This window comes from Miscanthus floridulus, chromosome 3, assembly GCF_019320115.1.
Source record: "Miscanthus floridulus cultivar M001 chromosome 3, ASM1932011v1, whole genome shotgun sequence".
Lineage (NCBI taxonomy): Eukaryota > Viridiplantae > Streptophyta > Magnoliopsida > Poales > Poaceae > Miscanthus > Miscanthus floridulus.
The window spans coordinates 17,299,611-17,319,297 of record NC_089582.1 but is presented as its reverse complement, the minus strand read 5'-3'; the positions used below and the strand labels follow the sequence as shown (position 1 = coordinate 17,319,297).

The 19,687-nt window shown below is 47.7% G+C and overlaps 1 protein-coding gene across 1 annotated transcript; it reads right to left on the bottom strand.

Moving 5' to 3' along the window:
* Positions 1-8,202: 8,202 nt before the first annotated feature.
* Positions 8,203-10,823, bottom strand: LOC136541411 (L-type lectin-domain containing receptor kinase SIT2-like). The gene has a single exon (XM_066533258.1). The coding sequence runs from the start codon at positions 10,381-10,383 to the stop codon at positions 8,326-8,328; it is 2,058 nt and encodes a 685-aa protein (XP_066389355.1). The 5' UTR covers positions 10,384-10,823; the 3' UTR covers positions 8,203-8,325.
* Positions 10,824-19,687: the final 8,864 nt, after the last annotated feature.

The following is a 19,687-nucleotide window of genomic DNA, read 5'->3' as shown; positions in this document are numbered from 1 at the left end:
GAGCTATGCCCCTTCTCCTTGGAATTTGCAAGCCGTACTACAATCAAGTCTCAGGCACTCGTCGATTTCATCGTCGAGTGGACAGACTTAAGCGCGCCTACCTCTCCGGGGTCCGACGAGTATTGGACGATGTACTTCGACGGCTCTCTCAACATTGACGGTGCGGGAGCAGGAGTCCTTTTTGTGTCACCATCCAAGGAGCAGCTCCGGTACGTCCTTAGGATTTATTTCTCAGCATCTAATAATGACGCCGAGTACGAAGCATGCCTACATGGTTTGCGCATTGCGGTTGAGCTCGGCGTTAAACGTCTCTATGTCTATGGAGACTCGGCTCTGGTCATCAACCAACTCAACAAGGACTGGGACACGACCAGCGAAAAGATAGATGCATACTGCAAATCGATCAGAATGCTGGAAGGCAGGTTCTATGGCATCGAGTATATACACGTGGTCCAGGACAAAAATCAAGCAGCGGATGCACTGTCAAAGTTAGGATCATCCTGAGCCAAAGTCCCACATGGCGTATTCGTCCAAGACCTGCTCACGCCTTCCATCGAAGAGGAAGATTCCACGGTCGACAAGCCTCCAGACCAGCAATTGGTGGCTACGGTTCCGATGTCGAGCACCACCGAGCCGCCTCCGACCACTCATGAGCCCGACTAGAGAATACCTTTCATCAAGTACCTAACAGATGGCAGTGGATACACTGATCGGACAGACAACGAGCGCCTGATGCGTCGCAGTAAGCAGTACCTACTCGTCGATGGCAAGTTATGGCGCAAGAACGCAAAGGAGGAAATCTTGATGAAGTGTATAACCCAGGAGGATGGCGAACATCTCCTGGACCAAATCCACTCTGGCTCCTGCGGCAACCATGCGGCCTCAAGAACGCTGGTCGGTAAGGCTTTCCGAGCAGGGTTCTATTGGCCGTCAGCAGTAGCCGACGCAGAGAAGCTAGTCCGCCACTGTGAGGGTTGTCAGTTCTTTGCCAAGAGAATCCACGTACCAGCACATGAGATCCAGACAATACCAGCCTCTTGGCCCTTCGCATGCTGGGGACTGGATATGATTGGGCCCTTCAAACCGGCTCCTGGGAAATTTACATGCGTCTTTGTGCTGATCGATAAATTTTCTAAGTGGATAGAATACATGCCTCTGGTACAGGCATCCTTAGAAAAGGCTATCATGTTCCTCAACCAGGTCATCCACCATTTCGGCATACCCAACAGCATCATCACTGATCTGGGTACTCAGTTCACCGGGAACGCTTTTTGGGACTTCTGCGATGAAAGGAGCATAGTAGTAAAATATGTCTCGGTGGCGCACCCTAGAGCTAATGGGCAAGTCGAGCGGGCAAACGGCATGATCTTGGACGCATTGAAGAAGAGGATGTACAGAGAAAATGACAAAGCTCCCGGAAGATGGCTCAAAGAGTTGCCAGCCGTGGTCTGGGGCCTCAGAACTTAGCCCAGTCGTAACACCGGCGTCTCACCATACTTTATGGTTTACGGCGCTGAGGCAGTCCTCCCAGCAGATATAGTTTTCAGATCAGCACGGGTAGAGAACTTCGATGAGGGCAAGGTCAATGAAGTACGGGAGCTAGAAGTGAATAGTGCAGAAGAGAAGCGGCTCGATTCTTGTGCACGTACAGCCAAATACCTTGCTGTTTTGCGCAGGTACTACAACAAGAACGTTAAAGAGCGGTTCTTCATGGTCGAGGACCTGGTCCTGAAGTGGAAGATGAATCAGGCTGGTGTCCATAAACTCGCAACCCCATGGGAGGGGCCCTTCATGATCAAGGAAGTCACATGACCAACGTCTTACAGGTTAGCTCACCTGGATGGTACGGACATACCAAATTCATGGCATATCGACAAGCTTAGACGTTTCTATGCTTAACTACTGAGATATGTACTCCTCTTGTACTTTCGATTTACTTCAATAAAGCTATTATGATTTCTCCGAGCACTCTAATGTGTCACTTCGAATTTTATGGTTATTCTAACTTAGCCAGTAAAAGCCGACCACCATTCCTTCTACGGTTTTCGGAGCAGGCCCTGTCTCCAGTTCCTCCCAATGCGTGCATGGGATCCGCTCTCTACACTACGGGTGATCGGCAGGTCCCCCCTGGTTTGACTTGTCCGTGTCTACGTGTGCACAGGTCACACACCTCACACTCCGACCACATGGCAAACTAGGGCCGCACAAACTTTTCGGGATGACGTGTCGAGTACAATGGTACAACTAAACAGAACGTCAACATGTTCTCACTTAGTTACACCAACATGAGTTTCAAGCTTAAATATGTTTTATACAAAGCAAACAAGCTTATGATGATATACAGTTACGTTATTACAAGCTTGCCTGAAGAGGCCCAAGTTTACAATAACACAACTACGTCCTTCTTCTACAGCTCTAGCCTATTCTATTGGCTGGTCGGGGCACACGGCACCCGCTGCTTGCTGCTTCCGATATCCTGCTTGAGTCTCGGGGACTCTTGTACTGGTTGAGCTGAAGAGGATGGCCCCGCCGATGCCTGGCTGGTCGAGACCGTAGGTTTCATCGGTTGGCTCGCAACTGATGGCGTTTCTAGCTGACTTGTCGATGGTGTATCCTGTACAGGTGCTGTCCCACCTCCACATAGGTTAATGTCGCCAATTATCTTTGAAGATAGGTCCAGCTAGGTCATCCGAAGCTCCTCAGCCCTGTCTAGGTCTACCTCCTTCGGGTACCCAGCCTCCAGGCGCTTGAGATCGATCAAGGGGTAGTGGGCACGCACCATGCTTAGCACATGTGCACCTGTGTACTCACCCGCCTCCTTCACGAACTCTTGGAACCATCTCCATGCCTTCCGGCACCTCTCAACCAGTCTGAGCTGTGGCGTCCTCGGCACTTCCTCTGTAAGCGCTGGGTCGATAAGGTCGAGGATGGGCATGATGCCAGTTGCCACCTCCTGGCACCAGTTCTTCCATGTGTCCTGATCCTCGGTGGTCTCTAGGCATCACGCCTTCCAGCCATCACGATCTTTCATCACAGCTTCTAGATGTTTCTTGGCATTGACTTTTAAAACTGCAAACCACACAAGACATTAAAATGTCACGCCACAACAAGATAAGGCGGGCAACAGAGTGAGCAAGGTGGTCTAGAACACTTAGTTTTCAGTTCCTCCTTCATCTTAGTTGTGCGGTCCCGGAGTTGAGACTGGCCGCGCGCCAGTTTCTCATTGTCCTCCTTCAGGCGACCACACTCTACGGCCACACGGCTATTCTCCTCTTGGAGACGGACTACTTCGGCTTCTAAGCCTGCACTACAGCTGTTACTACCAACAATGCAGCAACACGTGTCATGCACTTGCTGTGATAAAATGACAACTTACTTGTTTTTTCCTGCTCTTTGTTACTGAGCTGGACGACTAGGTTCTGGTTTTGTGCCTCTTGTTCCGTCCTCTCCTGGTCAGTGGCTTCAAGTTGGTGGCGTAAGCATTCCACCTCGGCTGCCAGTTCTCTATTGCTTGCTGTGATCCCCTCAATCTGGTCGAAGCACTTTTTTCGGTACCTTGCGGTCTTCATCAAGTCCTGCATGTAAAAAAGCTAAGTCAGAAAATTTGACTAGATAGCAAGATCAAGTGGTCAAGCCAAACATACCTGGACTTCCATCACCAGACATTTTGCCGCTCGTTCAACTTTCATGGTCTCTTCGACCTCTGGGATTTCCTCATGCATAACCCATTGGTCGTTTCGCCAGCACAACACATATACATGTTATCGTTTGTCTTGGGGATGGCCCAGGACCTCTTCTACTTCGTCCTCTTCGGCCTCTTGTTCAGGAAGTGGCGCTGGTCTAGAGTTTGTAGTCTCTGTGATCACTATGGCTTTCCCACAAGCCATAGCATCGGTAAGCGTGCTCTGTGCCACCTCCGGCTGCTGCTCCTCGACTTGGTCTGATCCCCTTGGCGCCAAAGTATCCCCTTCAGCAGGGTTAGTGCTCGGAGCACTTGAACTTGGCTCGGCTCTCTGCTCGACCAGCTGCTCGGGGACTGTCGTCTGGCCGCTCGTCTGCTAAGGTTTCGATGGATTTTCTTCTATAGGTTCGTCCACGGCTGGCTGCTGGGCAGTTCTCTCCACCATTGCTGGCGAAGCCATGCCGCACCCGGCTAGCTGGTCGGGATTTTCGATGGATGCCAACCTAATGTATCAGAGATAAGTCAAGAGGGCAACATTATTCAAATATAAATTGTAAGCTTACATCAAGGTTACAAATACTTACAGCTTGGAAGCACAGAATGATGTGGCGAAGGCGCGTCTCTTCGTCCGTGCTTGCTCCACGTGCTCTACAGGTGTCACCGGGTCTCTTTCCACGACCAGTACCGACGCCGGGGCTTGGTGCTCGACCCCTTGGCCGCTCGTCCTCTGTGTTGCAGTGGTCGGTGATGCGATCTCGGTTGGCATGGAGGAGCCACCCTGCTCCGTCGACTCCAGTTGTCTCCTCCTCTTTCAAGGGACGAGTCGGAAGATGTCTGCATCCTCTATTTCATCATCTGACAGTGGGAAGATGGCCTGACGATGCTTGCTGACCGATGGCCGCTTGCCAGCAGCTCTGGCTGTTGTCTCCTCTCCAACTCCGAGCACCGCCCAGTTGACATCTTCGGTCCTGGTGCTGGTCTAGGTGATTGGGCCGGCAACTTGTGGCCTCTCTACGCTAGGGGGTGGAGACACGAACACTGCTGCTCTGTCACGACCATTAATCTGACAAATATACAGGCGATAACACAGTAAGTTTCTGTTACAACGTAACACTACGGGTACATGGCAGAATGATTTACCTTTGGGGGAGGTCGAGCGAGCTTGAAAGCATGCTCGATGTCGCTCAATCTGACATAATTTGGATTGGCTAAGTTGAATAGCTCTCCAATCCTGGCTTTGACTTCGATCTTGTCAAGCGCCTCTTTCCTGGTCCTCATTGGATCTGCGCTACCCTGGTATTCGTAGCCAGGATGTACCCTCCTCTGACAGGGCTAGATCCTTCGGCTGATGAAGTTCCCGACTACGCTTGGACCATCCAGTTTCTCCCACGGGATCATCCCAAGCAGTTCCGTGATCTATTCCAAGTGCTCGGGTTTCTCCGACCAGCTGTTCTTCTTCTCCGGAATGAACCCCACGTCGCACAGGGTGATCGTGTTTGGCTCTTCGCGGATGTAGAACCACTTCTTGTACCAGTCGTCCAGTGATGTGTTCCAAGGGCAGTGCAAGTACTGGGCCTTCATCCCATCACGCAGATTGAGGTATACGCCGCCGGCTATCTTCGAGCCGCCGCTTCCTTTCTTCCGTAGACTAAAAAGATGGCGAAAGAGGTCAAAATGGGGCTGGAAGCCACCATATGCTTCGCAAAGATGGATGAAGGTGGAGACAAGAAGAATCGAGTTGGGATGCAGATTGCAAATCCCAATCTCGTAATACAAACAGAGCCCCTGAAGGAAAGGGTGCACTGGAACCCCAAAACCCTGCTTGAAGAAATCCTTGAAAACCACAATCTCACCTGGTTGTGGATCGGGGTAGCTTTCTCCTTCCGACGTGCGCCATCCCGCGAGTGCCTTGTTGTGGAGCACTCCCATGGTGACAAGGTCTTCAATGGTCTGCTCGTTGCTCCTTGACTTCCACCACTCCTTCGCCATGACTCCGGCTTTCTTCTGGGCGTCTCTCTTCGCCATTAATCTATCCTTGCTAAAGGGGTGGATACGGTGGAGGGGGTGATTGGTGATGATCTTGGAGGTATAGGGTTTGGCAAGAGGACGAAGAAGGCTGCGGCGGCGAATGGTAATGGGGATCGGTAAAAAATAACTTACCAGATCTATATTATAAATAACCAAGAGTTCCACCGTTTCGTCCGCCTATGATTCTTGGGAGACGTGCGCACGCGCCGCAGACGGTTGTTTTCACAACCTCGAGATCTACACCAATAAACGCGCCCCTTCGTTACCAGTGTATGCACCTCTTCGTTGCTAGTGTGAGAGGGCCCACACTGACGCACCTCCTTACAGGTGCCAAGCGACTTTTTGCTAGAAAGGACAAGAAGACAGTGTGACGTGCTATACCCGTCTGCTTTTTTGACCAGGCGTGTCAGATTGGACTTGACAAAGTAAGAAGATAAATAAATACACCAAATAATAATACAAGAGGCGTTCTTTTCTTCGCTGCATGTCTTGTGCTCGGGGACTGCTCTGACCACTGCCGTGCTCGGGGACTGCCCAGACCACTTCCGTGCTCCGTGACTGCTCCGACCACTGCCGTGCTCGGGGACTGCCCAGACCACTTCCGTGCTCAGGGACTGCCCAGACCACTTCCGTGCTCGGGGACTGCTCCGACCACTGATGTGCTCGGGAACTATCCCGACCACTGCTCGGAGACTGTTCTCCTCGGCTACATGTGATTTGTACTCACATACAGTTGAGAGACATTTATTTAGACCTTGCTACAAGGCTCATACTTTGCCTTCCAGCAAGCTCGGGGACTACATCGGTACGATGCACCTGCCGGTGCATCTCGTATCGCCTGTAAGACGATTGGATTTTTAACTCTAGTGGAAATTCTTTTTGGACCCTGGCACCACGTGCCTACGTCACCTACTACCAGGCTCGGGGACTAAGTGGGCACACTTCACCTTGCGGTGAATGTGTTTATTTAATCGACCCCTATGCTTTGACTGATTTGTTAGGATTACTATCGTGCTCGGGAACTGTCCCGACCACTGCTCGGAGACTGTTCTCCTCGGCTACATGTGATCTGTACTCACATACAGTTGAGAGACATTTATTTAGACCTTGCTACAAGGCTCATACTTCGCCTTCCAGCAAGCTCGGGGACTACATCGGTACGATGCACCTGCCGGTGCATCTCGTATCGCCTGTACGACGATTGGGTTCTCAACTTAACTGGGAATTCTTTTTGGACCCTGGCACCACGTGCCTACGTCATCTACTACCAGGCTCGGGGACTAAGTGGGCACACTTCACCTTGCGGTGAATGTGTTTGTTTTTCGACTACTACGCCTATGATGATCAAGGACGCTACGCTTCGAGACGCACTTACATATCTTTTTAGAAATACAAGTGGGCACACTTCCCAGGACGGAAGTCTTTTTCTTTTTTCTTAAGAGCACCACACATTCTTCGGACAACCTACTTCTCCGATTGAATACGGTGGTCAGAGACGTCAAGAACTCAAGCCTCAAAGTTCGAAGAAGGTTAAAATAGCGTGTCGCAGCATAATACATGGTGCTCGGGGACTAGCTGTGGGGGTATTGACCCCTATACCCTTACGGCTAGGCTTGGGCCAGCCCAGATCAGAGGGTCCGGTCCACCAAAGGACGACGCGCGGCCCGGCCAACCTGTTCGGAGTCCCGTGCAAGGAGTCAAGACAGATTTGGCAATTAAGCAAGATCCTGGTCGGTTAGAATAGGAATCCTTATCTGGCCACCTATGGCAATTGTAACTGGCTAGGATTAGTTTCCAGATCTGTAACCCTGCTCTCCGGACTATATAAGGCGGGCAGGGGACCCCTCTAAAAAACATCTCTCATTGACATACAACAATACAATCAGACGCATGACGTAGGTATTACGCCTTCTTGGCGGCCGAACCTGGATAAAACCTCGTGTCTGTCTTGCGTCACCGTCTTGTTTGTAGCTTGCGTATCTGTCTGCCGACAATCTACTATCTTGGGCATACCCCTAGGTAGACTGCCGACCATATTTCGTCGACAGCCGCTCCGACGATGGCGAGGGGAGGAGGTGGGGTGGCCCGCCGGGACTGGCCTAGACGGCAGCGGTGCCACCCTTGTCGCCCAGAAAGGACGACGCGGGGGCTGCTCTCCCCTCATTTGACATTGTCCTCTAACACTGATTTGAGCAACACTGTGTCGACTTAAATGATCATTCTTCCTATAGCATTACTTAAAAGCACAGTCTACAACATGAAAGAGAGTTAATAAAGATACAACAAGCACAAGAGTTTTAAATTTAATATAAATTTTTTGTACCAACTGGTAAAATCAAAATTAAATTTGAAAATCAAAATCTATGATGATGCTATGGGATTATGCCCTCCTAAGATTCTAGTCCGTCCGGTGAGTATGGGTTGATGGACTAATGCAATTAATTCCCTGGTAGGGAGGAAACGAACTTGACAAACACCAAGTAACATTGAAATAATGGCAAACCAATCTTTTTTTTTGAATTTATGTACAAGATGAATCTCTCATGTGGGTTTACAAGAGTGCTCAAATACACTACAGATAGCTTGTGACGCAAACAACCAATACATAGAGACTGTCATCTTCCAGCCGAGATGCCCGGTGTCATCGTACCGATGCTGGTCCCCGACCACGGATACTGCAGAGCAGACTGGTCGAACGACGTCTGCTTCTGCGTGAGGCTCAGCAAGCTCTTGTCCGCCTGCGTGAGCTCCGGCAGCGGCACATCGCCGTCGAGGTACTGCATGACCTGCCTCATGGTAGGCCTCTCGCCCGGGAACGGATGGGAGCACATGAGCCCAAGCGTCAGCACTATCCTCGCCTCATCAACGTTGTAGTTTCCCTGCAGCCTGGAGTCCACGGTCTCCTCGAGAGAATCCCTGCGCCAGTACTCCAGCACCCGGTCAACCAGCAACTTCCGGCCGTGGTGCACGGTGTCGACGACCGGGCGCCGGCCGCAGGTGACCTCGAGCAGGAACGTGCCGAAGGCGAACACGTCGGTGAGAGGGGACGCCTTGCCGGTCCTCGCGAGCTCCGGCGCGATGTACCCCATGGTGCCGACCACGTGCGTGGTCTGCAGGTCGGCGCCGTGGTCGTACAGCCTGGCGAGGCCGAAGTCGCCGAGGTGCGCCACCATGCCGCCGTCGAGGAGCACGTTGCTGGCCTTGACGTCGCGGTGGACGACCACCTGCTGCCACTTCTCGTGGAGGTAGAAGAGGCCCGACGCCACGTCCTTGACGATCTGGAACCGCTGCGCCCACTCCAGCAGCGGCTTGTCGTCCTCGCCGTAGAGGTACTTGTCGAGGCTGCCGTTGGGCATGTAATCGTAGACGAGGAGCAGCTCGCCCTTCCGCCGGCAGTAGCCGAGCAGCTGCACGAGGTTGCGGTGCCGGAGGTGGCCGATGCTCACCACCTCGGAGATGAACTCCTTCAGCCCCTGGGTGGAGTCGTGGGAGACCCTCTTCACGGCGACCTCCGTGCCGGACTTCGGGAGCACGCCCTTGTACACCTTGCCGAACCCGCCGGCGCCGAGCAGGTGCTTGCTCTTGAACCCTTCCGTCGCCTTGAACAGCTCCTTGTACGAGAACCGGTGCGGCCCGAACTCGACCTCCCAGTCTTCTCGCAGCTCAGCGTATGTCAGGTGCCTCCGGACTAGAAGGATGACTGTGATGCAGGTGGCGAGGATCAAAACGAAAGCTGCGATCGGCAGTCCGATCTCCAGGTCTTTTACTAGAGCCTCGTGGTGGCCGGAGTTGGGCAGCTTGGGGATCTTCTTGAAGTCAATGGGTGGAGCAGGCCCGTTCACGGCGAAGCTCCAGGCGAGCACGCAGTGCTGCGAAGGCATCGGTCCGGTCGCGGCGGAGAAGCCAACATATGCCTCGTCGGTGAGCACAGCTGAGAGGTCGGAGAAGTTTGAGAGCAACGGTTTCGACGGTTTGGCTACTCCCATAGGAGCCAGGGTGACATTGATTTGCTTGGCCTGCCCATCGTAGTCTACCCACGCTTGCATGGCCTTGCCGTCGCTGCTAATGAGACTCAAGCTGTTGAACGTACCGTCCTCATCTCGGTAGAAGCCAGCGGGATGAGAATCCAGGGAGAACATGCTGCCGTTGTGGATGCCGACATGGTTGTTGTCGATGTCCCGCAGCTCCATGTTCTGGACGGTGTCCATCTCGACGGCGAAGGTCTGGTTCATGGCGACGCTGTCGAGGAAGCCCATGAACTGAGCTGCTCCCGCGTCTGAGATGTTGGTCCTTGGGGCGATGATGAAGGCCATGCCGTCGGTGCTGATGACCGGGTTGTTGGAGTTGTAGGAGACGGCGGGGAGGATGGCGAAGATGAAGGCAGCCGAGAAGGACTGCGCCGCCGTGCCATTGGGCGACTCCTTGAACTGAAGTGGAGTCCGGTAGAACACATGGCCTTTGATATTCGCCTCGTTGTTTGTCAGCTCAAGGAGTCCGTCCTGCGTGACCATGGCCGTGCCATCAAACACAAGATTGGCGCCGGCGGCGGCGAAGCCCGAGAAGACAAAGGACTTGTCGTTGCTGGCGTCACAGAACCCCAGAAGGTTGAGGCCAAGGCAGAGGAGGACGAAGGCTACAAGGAAGGAGGACATGGGAAGAAGAAGAAGATTCATGGCTGGACTGTGTGAGAACTCAACCAAGACCAAATTCACAAGGTATTAGTACTCTTAACCACTGTGATTTACTAGTTTCTAGTCTACCTTCTTTACTCCGTTGTTTGTTGACGAATTACAGCGATTTGCCGGCGGCTACAGCAACTTGTAAGCTACCGGTAGACGACCGAAGACTAGCACCGGTGGATGCCGGAGTCGTCGCGTGACTCGTCTCGTGTTGCACATGTGGCGGACATCGTCTGAATTTAATTTTCCTGAATATATTGTGGTAGTTACAAGACAAGCTTGTCCTTTTGCCGTGCTGTGTTGTTTTGGATGCTTTTGCCATTGCATATCCTTGGAAGTATCTCTTAGTTTAACCTATTGTTCCAAGTTGCCAGTACGAGATTTATAATACTCGCATTGGTTAGGTGGAATAAAGCTTACACAAACAAGTGACACTAGGAAGATAAAGCCAAATGAGCCTGAAGTTTCAGAATATGTCAATTGGGCACATGATATTCTATTATCCTAGGGTGTTTTAGGTTTCACTGGTCGAGGTTTTGTTGGTATGTCGTGGCTTAATTATAGCCTACCACAGAAGAAAAGAAATTGTGGAGGCTTCGCTCCACCTCCTGCCCTCGCTAGGGAATAGCGCGGAGGAGACAGATGGTGTCTCACAGGGTGAGAGGGGAGCGAGGGTATGGCCTATAAATATCCGGGAGAATCTTCCGGATATTTATAGGCCATACCCGCATAAAAGAGGAAATTGAAGTTGCCCTGGGCTAAACGGGGTCTTCTTACATTGACACGGGGGCTCTATGGTCTTTTGACCTCTCGCCGCCAACCACTCTCCTAATGTCGTCGGGAGCTCTGCATGAGGGGACCACGAATCTTTGCCTTCCTCTAAACGGCGATTGAAGAGACGTCGCGAGGGTTCTCCCGCCAGCCAGGCCTCGCGGGCGGTGCTCAATCCTACATAAACAGAGAGAGAGAGAGAGAGAGAGAGAGAGAGAGAGAGAGAGAGAGAGAGAGAGAGAGAGAGAGAGAGAGAGAGAGAGAGAGAGAGAGAGTCAAAGTATCCCTCATCGGGGGCGTTTGCAAGCAGCGTAGGGGTACGTTAATGAACCCGTGCCCACCAGGGCGACGTCGGCGCTCGAGCCCCAGGCGAGGGTCCCTGTTGGTGGTAAGGCGAACCGGTGCCTATTGGTGTTGCGGGGCTAGAAGCATATGAGGGTCTTTCTCAGGCCGAGGCGAGGATGGGGTGTCGCACGAAGGCGTTCCCCAAAGAAAAATCTTTCGAGTCCCAAACATATCTAGTTATCATAGACCTAACAACTTAATTTTTTAATAAAAATATTATTAGGCATATAGTTCTTTGATAAGAAAATATTGAGAAATGGGGGAGATTAGTGTAGAATAAAGGTGGCTATAACTACTAGGTTTTTTAGATTCTTCTTGAGAAATAGTGATTATAAGGTCAATATCCTCTTGAGGTTAGCACACTACCCCGTCTTAGATATATCACTTCAAGCTCTAACCACCGAACTTAAGTGGTGTGGTGCCGATTTGAAATAACTATCATACCATTATAGTATGCCTGCCACCTAACTTCTTATTCAAGGAGTAGGAGAGATAATAAAAGATACAATAAATAAAATAGCCTTCGCTTCACTTGAGCATAATAAATCTACAGCATCTATAATTAAAATTTGAAAATCAAAATCTAGGTTCATGAAGTTATAATATACTGGCTACAATAAAAAGCCACCATTGTTTAGACTAAAGTTTTTAAAATGCATAGAGGTGCTTTGCTAAAGAAAAAATATGGATATAAAATAAACATATTAGTTGGTAAATTTATCACAACTGTATAGTGACTAAATATAGGCCATGTTTGGCACATCTCAGCTTCATTAGTGAAGTTATTTTAAACAACTTCATGAGCAACTTTATAGGTGAAGCTGAGCTGTTTTGAAAAAACTGTTTGGCAAAACAACTTCACCAACAATTTCATGCATCGATACGAGAGAGAGAGACGAGGGAGAGAGAGTTGAAAAAAGCTACTTTTTTTAGCTTCACCTTTCAAAAAAAAGAGCTTCACCCCATGAGTTGTTTTGGCAAAAAAAAATAGCCCACAATATCTCGTGAAGTTGTTAGTAAAGTTGTGCCAAATAGGCCTATCAATCATACCAATTGCGATAGCAAATGGACAATGGTGAAAAAACGTACAAGTTAATTTAAGTAGTTTTTATTAATTAGTGTATTGAATAGTAGCATCTAATGCTTACGTGTTTTAAGATTCTACTCGGTGCGGTGTAAAGTACTGATGGACCAGTGGACCAAAATGTGAATATGAAAACTGACTGCAGGGAACTGAGCGTAGTTCAGCTGGTTGAGTTCCTTATGGTGTGGAACATGTTCATCTAGGTTCAAGTCTTCGACTTGACAACGGCGGTATTCATTAAGTGGTAGACGACGTGCCTGTCGACAGCGAGGCGCCTGTAGTGACTTCGTCAATCTCGAGATTTGCTGGTCCAACTCAGTTCTTCGGAGGTGTTCATAGAGATAGGGTGTGTGTGCGTGCGTTCATAGGGGTGAGTGTGTGCTCGTGCATCACGAAAAAAACTGACCGCATATATATCCTGATTTCGGTCTACACTAGTGATGCCTATGGTAAATTTGTCAATCTCGAGATTTGCTGGTCCAACTCAATTCTTCGAAGGTGCTCATAGATGTAGGGTATGTATGCGTGTGTTTATAGGAGTGAGTGCATCGCGAAAAAAGCTGACCACATGTATATCCTGATTTCGGTCTACACCAGTGATTGCTCCTTACGAACTGTTGCAGTAGTCTCGGTAGAGGATTTGCATTGAAAAAGGTGACGCGGGAATCTAAATTTGGAAGGCAGACTTGAGACTGGTAGTAATAATACGAGCAACATGTTTCTTTTTATGAAGTACGAGCAACATGCAGCCTGTTCGGCTGGGCTTATACGATCGTATATGATCATGGATTATAAGTTGGAACAGTACTTTTTTCTCACACCAAACTAGCTAAACCAGGCAGCAGTAAATAATCCACGATCGTTTACGCCAAACGAACATACTCTTGTTAAGAGATTTGACAATTTACCAAATTGACATGGTCTTGGGACTTTCTGCACCCGGTCGGTCTCATCTGTGAGCAGCGACTAATACCTCGCGAATTGTATCAAATTTATACACGCTTTTTAGAAGAGAAAAGCGCACGCAAGCGCAATCGATTTGACTAGCACCAGTCCCTCATCAATTCCTGGTAAAAAAAGCTGACAATCTAGCTGTATTCTAAATCAACCATTTTTTTTATCTTTTACCACCATTTCTTAGAAATTTATATATGAATTATGTATTATGAATGGTTTCTTATCGTGAACCGAAAAACATAAATCTTATAATGTTAAACTATATGGATTTCTAGATGGTAAAAAATACAAATGTTTAACATAAGGAAAAGTTAGAACAACAACCTTCTTGAATCAGATCAAACATTAGTTGACCAATCTGTGCTCCTACTTGCGTAGCAATTTTAAAAGAAGAATAAAGTTTATAGATAAATTTAAGACCTACAAATAATGAAAATTTATTATCTACATTCATTTTCTAACACAATTGTCGTATCAAAATTTTTGTAGTATTTTACACTGCTATATGGGATTTCCCATCCCCATTCAGTCTTTCCCTTTTGCATTATATCTTCGGGTTGAACATGTGTTTTAGTTGAAAACGTAATGCTTGAGCTATGTTACCTGTAATATATTGCAGACCATTTGTCACGATTTCATTAATCTACATTTTGATTTACCAGTTTTGATCTCATGAACCGCACTATAAAAAAGATTATCTCCTGCGCATGTCAATTTGAAATCCTAGTGCTAATGGTATCTCTTTGATTTTTGTCAAGAATCTAGATTTTATATTCTAGATAGAACTCTCAGTAAATACAATGGAAAAAAAATAGTCTGTTACTACTACAAAACCTACCTTCCTAGACAACACCCCGGGCCCCTACCTTTCCACGGATGAATTAACTTTTTGGGCACACCTTTGTAGTTGGTTGAAGTGTTCTGTAACTTTGAACCACTCGTGGAAACACATTTTCATAGATGGATCTTACATGAACTTCCTATGAAAATCTCTAGAAATTTGCTTTTTTATATGCTTTTAGTTAAGTTGAATGCGACTTATGAATTGTTTGCAATATTTTTTTGGTATAAACATTTGGAATGTATACCATTATGACATCGTAAATTATTTCAAACTTATTTGAATTTTACAAATTATTCTATTTTTGATAGTTCAAAAGTTTTCAAATAATTTGTAAAGTTACTAGAGATGGGGATTGACATGGTTACCAAACCACAAAATTTCAATTCATTGCCAGCTCAACTTTATTAAAAGGACAAAAAGGGAAGACAATTTCTTAGATATAATGGAACCATTTCATGTTTATTTCTTTTTTAGATTTCCTCGAGTATTATTATTTGGTTTAGGCAAGGTCATTTGAAAAAATTAAAAAAGATTGAATTTCAAAATCTAAACACTTAAAATATAATTTCAATGACCTAAATTATTTTAATTGAAAAATTAGTCGACTATAAAGTTACAGATCGCTTCGAATACTACAACTTTGGTTTACGTCGTTTCTTCATCTGAGGCCATTTGAAAAATTCAAAAATAATGAATTTCAAAATCTGGAGCTCAAAACATGATTTCCAGGCCCCAAATGTTTTCAAAAAAAAACTTAGTCATCTACGAAGTTGCGGTTCTCCTCGAGTTCTATAGCATTGATATAAAGTTTTTCTTAATCCGACTTGATTTGGAAAAATTGTGAATTTTACTCTGTTGCACTTATTTTAGATGTTGGCCAAATTGCCAACTGCATCTCGAAATCTATTTCTAGGAACGGGTGCAATCAACGGCTGTAGCTAGAAATACCTCTATCTTTAGAGGTGGCTAGAAAACTTACCATCTTTCTAGACATCGGCTAGACTTTTGAACCACGTAAAAATCGATTTCTAAAAACCGACAGACTCAGAATCCATTTTTAGTGATGATTCTGGATAGAGCCTTCTCTAGACCAAAAAGGGAGACATCTCTTAAAATATTTTTAAACTTATAAGGTTATTATTTTTAAACTATTTTTGGAGCTAGATATTTTTCCCCATACAATAAAATAAATCTAATTAGTAGTTTACTGAACTGATAGCTAGATGTCTCTGCATCTTCAAAGACTTTACGATATATCTGTCGATGTTTGACCATCGATAGCCTGCCACGGGGGTCCCCGGGGCAGTATGTTCGGGCTTCAGCGTATGCAGAACTCGACGGTAAACGCAAGAGACAGTCGATTTATCCTGATTCGGACCCTCGATCTTTGATCGAGTAACAGCCCTACGTCCAGTCGGAGTTAGCCTTTGCGTTGGATTGATTGTAAAGTGTTGTTGTGTTGCTACAAAAGTTCTCCCTCTCTCTAGGAACCCTGCCCTCCTTTATATAGTCAGGAGGTCAGAATCCTAGTCGGTTTACAATGAGAGTTCCTAGTAGGATTACAGAATAATACTACTACTAAGATTACATGGGAAGAATCCTAATTAGACTAGATCCTCTCTCTTCCTTGCAGGGTATCCCGTGGGTCCCGCATGGACAAGCCCCCGAGCACTTCATGGTTGAGCTCTAGAAGCCTCGTCTTGTTCTTTCAGGTCTTGCTGAGCAGGAACAAGCGTCGTCCGAGTGCTTTCTTGAGCGAAACCGTGTAGCGCTTTGTGAGATCTTCGCGTGATGTGTACTTTTTTGAAGGAAAAAAGTACTCCCCTTTGGGTGTAGCCCCCGAGCCTCTTGCTATTTGGTACAAGGAGCGGGAGGGTTTTGTCTTGAAATCGCTCTGATCCTTCGTTGAAATGTTCCCGAGCGTGTACCCGGGTTCTTTATAAAAAAGAACTCGGATATAGCTCGGTCCGGCTTCTTTTTGTCATGAGTCCTTGAAGTAGTTTTGTCTTGAAGAAGTCTTCTTGGTGATGTGTGCTTTTTCGAAGAAAAAAGTGCACTCACTGAGTGTAGCCCCCGAGCCTCTTGCTGTTTGGAACAAAAAGTTGAAGGGTCTTGAATTTGAGTTGTTTCAACGAATTGAAAACTTCCCCTGTTGCAGCCCCCGAGCATTATTCACAAAGAACTCGGATACAGAATCTTGGCATATTCTCTGGTAGTCTGCTGTTGTCAGATGTAGAGTCTGCTGCTTTTAGATGTAGAGTCTGCTGCTTTCAGATGTAGAGTCCGCTATTGTCAGGTGTAGTTGTCAGGTGGTGGTTGAGTGTAAATGCCTTTTGTTCATGGGTTGTACTGTGTTGGTATATTCTCCCGAATATGCTTGTTGTTGAGTACTGTTCCTTCACGCCTGAGCTCCCCTTCTTTATTGAGTTCTGTCTTTTCACTGTGTTCTTTGCTAGGCTTGTTCCGTTTGTGCTCTTGGTCCATGTGCATCGCCCCTTCGGTCTATAAATAGCCCCCTGGAGTGTTGTTTTGATTCATTGAGCATTTTGTTGCTTGTTCTGAAGTCTCTATAGTCATGAATATGGTAGTTTGTGAAGTAGAGCAGCCTCCGGGCGCATTTTGTAGTTCTCGTATATCTTATCGTAGCTAGAGGAAGTCTTGTGATAGGGATTAGAGGTAGACTAATCCCACAGCAGCAATGTACCAGGAAGTACGTGGCAGTAGTTGGAGGAAGTCTTGTGATGTGGGTTCGTTCCTTCATCTGGCAGTTCTGGGTTGATCCTCGCCGCTTGTCTTGAGACTGTCCGGTGCAGATCAACACTATATCTAGCATCACATCGGACTTGGGTAGACAGATGCCTGTCGGCCTTCTCTGCTCCATGTTGCCCTGCCGTTCTGCTGATTTCCGCCTTGGGTGCACTGCGTCCGTCCTTTGAAGAAAACAGTGTAGCCGAGTGTGGTTTGTTCTACCGAGTAGCGATTTGGAGCACGTAGTTGTTCCAGAGCCTAGTTGTTTCCGGGTTCCTTTTTGCTACTTGCCTGTCGTAGTTCCGAGTTCGTTGGGTCTTGTAAGATGTGTAATCTTGTATATTTTGAAGTCATTTGTAATAGAGAGAATCTTGTCTTCTGAGTTGTCATTCTTTATTCTGCTGATGTCCTGGTTGTCTATGAGATTCCCGAGTTCTTTATGTTAGAACCGGGTTGTTATGTTCCTTGTGAGGTAACCTTCTGTTGCTTCATGGCTGATGAGTTCTTTTTGCAGCCATATGGTAACTCTGCCGTTTTGCGGGATGGATAAGTCCGAAATCTACCCGTTGAACTGTACCATTGTGTGGATTTGTGTCTTCCGTCATTTTAGCTGTGTCAGTAAATAGACCGTTGCGTTCTCACACCGTGTTTTAACGGGCCTGGTGGGCCGTGTTTTTACCGGTGTAAAATCTATTTAAAGGCCTTTGTCCTCCTTTTCTTTGGTACCCTACCTTTGCCTTGAAAACCCTAGCCTTTGCACCTCCGCCGTCGCCATTGCCGCTGCCATCTTAGCGCCGCCATCTAAGCCTTCTCTTCCCCTAGTGCCTTTTTGCCTCCGTTAGTACATGGGTAGGAAGAAGGCCGCGAGCAAGTCCTAGGCAACTTTCGTGGATGAGGAATCATCACTTTCCATGATTGAGAACCAAGAGTTCATGGCCATGAGGGCTGCCCAGAAGGCTTGGCCGGCTCCGATGACGACTGAAGATCAGCTTCGGGAACTTGTCAGCAATGGTTTGATCCAAAGCAAGGACATTTCTGAATGGAGAGTTCTAGGCAAGCATCGGGTCCCTGCTCCAGGTCCTGGTGAGATCATTCTTTTCATCTCCTTCATCCGTTTTGGGCTTTGCCTTCCTGCCTCTGCCTTTCTTCATCAATTTCTCAGCTATTTTGGGATTAGCCTTAATCATCTTGCTCCCAATGCAGTCCTTCACCTTTCTGTCTTTGTTCATCTTTGTGAAACTTTCCTTAGAATTCCCCCTTCTCTTTCTCTCTTTTGTTACTTCTTTCGTCTGAAACCCCAACCCCGCCACGAAGACACCAGTGTTCTTGGTGGCTGCGGGATTCAATTTCGCTAGGGTCTTAAGAGCAAGTTCTTTGACTATGACCTGGTTGATTCTATGAGGGATTGGCGTGCCGACTGGTTTTACACCGCCAATCTGATTCCTTCTCTTGTTGTTCACTCTGGATCTGGTCCCTTGGTTAATACCGATGGGATAAGAACCCTGTGACGATGGCTGAGGTTCAGGCGATCCAACCATTTCTTGATAGGATAAGTACTCTAAAACGGCAGGGCTTGACCGGCTTCGGTATTATCTCGAGCTTTCTTCGTCGTCGTGTTTAGCCTCTAAAGGAGCGAGAGAACCTTGGCTTTGAGTACTCTGGGGCTGAGGATCCTTCACGCATGGTCCCTGCCCTTGAGTTGACCGATGAGGAGGTACTCGAGCGTCTCCAGAAGATGCTGAAAGGAGCAAGCATTGTCCCACTTACTGTCTCTGAGTACTCTACCAACAACCCGCCTCCAGCTGTAAGTCGTTTTCTCTTCATGCGGGTACTTTCTGTATTTCTTTTGCTGTATCCATTTTTGCTTAATTTTCCTTATCTTGTTGTTTTATTCTTTTCGTAGGAATTGGGGTGCAACTTTGTTGACCCAATCCCCCTTGATGTCCTCCCTGCCGTGGTGAATACTAGGGAGAACCTTGCTGGGGCTTTTGTAACCAGTAAGTTCCCAATCACCACAGTGTTTCCTGGAGTTTCTTCCGGAGTTGTTGATGTATATGAAGAATATGTTCCTCGTCCAGTCCCTCGAGGTCCTCGTAGTGTCTCAAAGAGGGGGCGAGCGGATGGTTCTTCATCTAGTTTACCTGCTTCCAAGAAGTCTCGCCAGCCAAGTACTCGTCCAGGTACTCCAGTTGTAGCTAGCATGCTCTTAGGTGAGCATATTAATACACTCTGTCCCTTTGTCTTCTTGTTTTTATCTTGAACCAAGTACTTTTGTTCTTTTTTCAGCTGGTGCTATGGTGGCCTTGGTCGAGACTGAGGAAGAAGAGGATGATGATGCACCCCTTATCATGCGGCGGTGAGTTGTTTTCTTATTTTCCTGCTGTTGAATCCCTCCTCTTTGTTTTGACTTTGGTCTTGATCTTTTTGTAGTAAGCGGTCGTCGGGTATGTGTTCTTCCGAGGCTCCTGCACCGGGTTCTTCTATAGCTCCGGTGCCGAGTTCTTCCGTAGCTCTAGTACTAAGTTCTTCCAGGGCTCCAGAACCGGCTA

Coding starts and splice junctions, on each gene's coding strand:
- LOC136541411 (XM_066533258.1), bottom strand. CDS start 10,383: ATGAATCTTCTTCTTCTTCCCATGTCCTCCTTCCTTGTAGCCTTCGTC.